General features: G+C 50.9%; 1 protein-coding gene across 1 annotated transcript; it reads left to right on the top strand.

The window, feature by feature from the left end:
• Nucleotides 1-4: 4 nt before the first annotated feature.
• PPTG_15072 (hypothetical protein) lies at nucleotides 5-672 on the top strand (the record flags this gene model as incomplete). The annotated part of the gene is made up of 2 exons (XM_008912078.1): nucleotides 5-20; nucleotides 71-672. 2 exons carry the CDS (start codon nucleotides 5-7, stop codon nucleotides 670-672), a joined length of 618 nt encoding a protein of 205 aa, XP_008910326.1.
• Between the last annotated feature and the right edge of the window lie 399 nt (nucleotides 673-1071).

Raw genomic sequence — 1071 nt, forward strand, 5'->3', positions numbered from 1 at the left:
ACCGATGCAACTACACCTTCGTCGAATCCGCAAGTCACAGATGCTCCAACATCCGTCGCAGACGCAACAGGAACCACTGCCAATACGCCCGCTACTCCTCCTGTGCAAACGCCAGAGTCCACTTTTCACTTGGCCACAGGTGATACCAACAGCCCCGCAGTTCCTGCAACCCCACCTCCACCACCCCCAGTATCAACGGAATTCACTCCAAACAATGACAACTCGCCGACATCGTCTGGGGCCCCGAATTCGTTCCCCAGTGATCCCAGCAGTACAAGTAGCACTTCGACCTCCGAAAGCTCTGCACCAAGAACGCCAGCTACACCAGACACGCCAGTATCAACTTTTCAGTCGGCGATAGGAGGTGTGGCCAATCCAGCGACAAATACCACAGAGTCAACATCTTCCGATGCCAGTAGTGATTTGACTCCAGCTGAAAATCCCACAACAACGTCGCCAGGAAGTGACTCATCCACACCGGCACCACAGTCATCTCTCCAAGACTCTACGTCTGGTGTTTCCCTTGATTCAAGTCGTCAAGAAATTAGCGATGCGACCAGCAGTGGCGAGCAAGAACTCAACTCGTCGACTACAGGAAGCAATTGGAGAGGCACGTTTAACTTTGGAGTTTGGTTATCCACTTTATTCAGTAAATCTTTCTCCTCTAGGTAAAGAAGAGAAGTAAAGGTTATCATTAGTACTGTAGTACTATCACGGCATCTTGTTTGATTGTACTTCATTCACCAACCGCAGAAAAAGTTCTTTTTGTGATATGTTCGTCCAGGTACCACCGACAGTGCTACTTTGCCGGGCCAGCGTGGTCCACCAACTGCTGCATCCAGTTTAGAAACCTGCCCGTAGTAGGACTCCGCACTACAGTCTCCATAGCCTACGATACAGAGGTCATTTCCCGATTTGCTGACTTGGCGATGAAGCACCAGGTCGCGAAACTCGTGGCAACATTCATACTCGCCTTCCTAATCAGGGCCATCTCGTGTGAAAGCGACGAAACTTCCGAGACTATAGTTGCAACGACAAACCCCACTGAGCACAGCAGCAGACCGACCGACG

The sequence above is a fragment of the Phytophthora parasitica genome (genome assembly GCF_000247585.1).
Source record: "Phytophthora parasitica INRA-310 unplaced genomic scaffold supercont2.44, whole genome shotgun sequence".
NCBI classification, from domain to species: domain Eukaryota; phylum Oomycota; class Peronosporomycetes; order Peronosporales; family Peronosporaceae; genus Phytophthora; species Phytophthora nicotianae.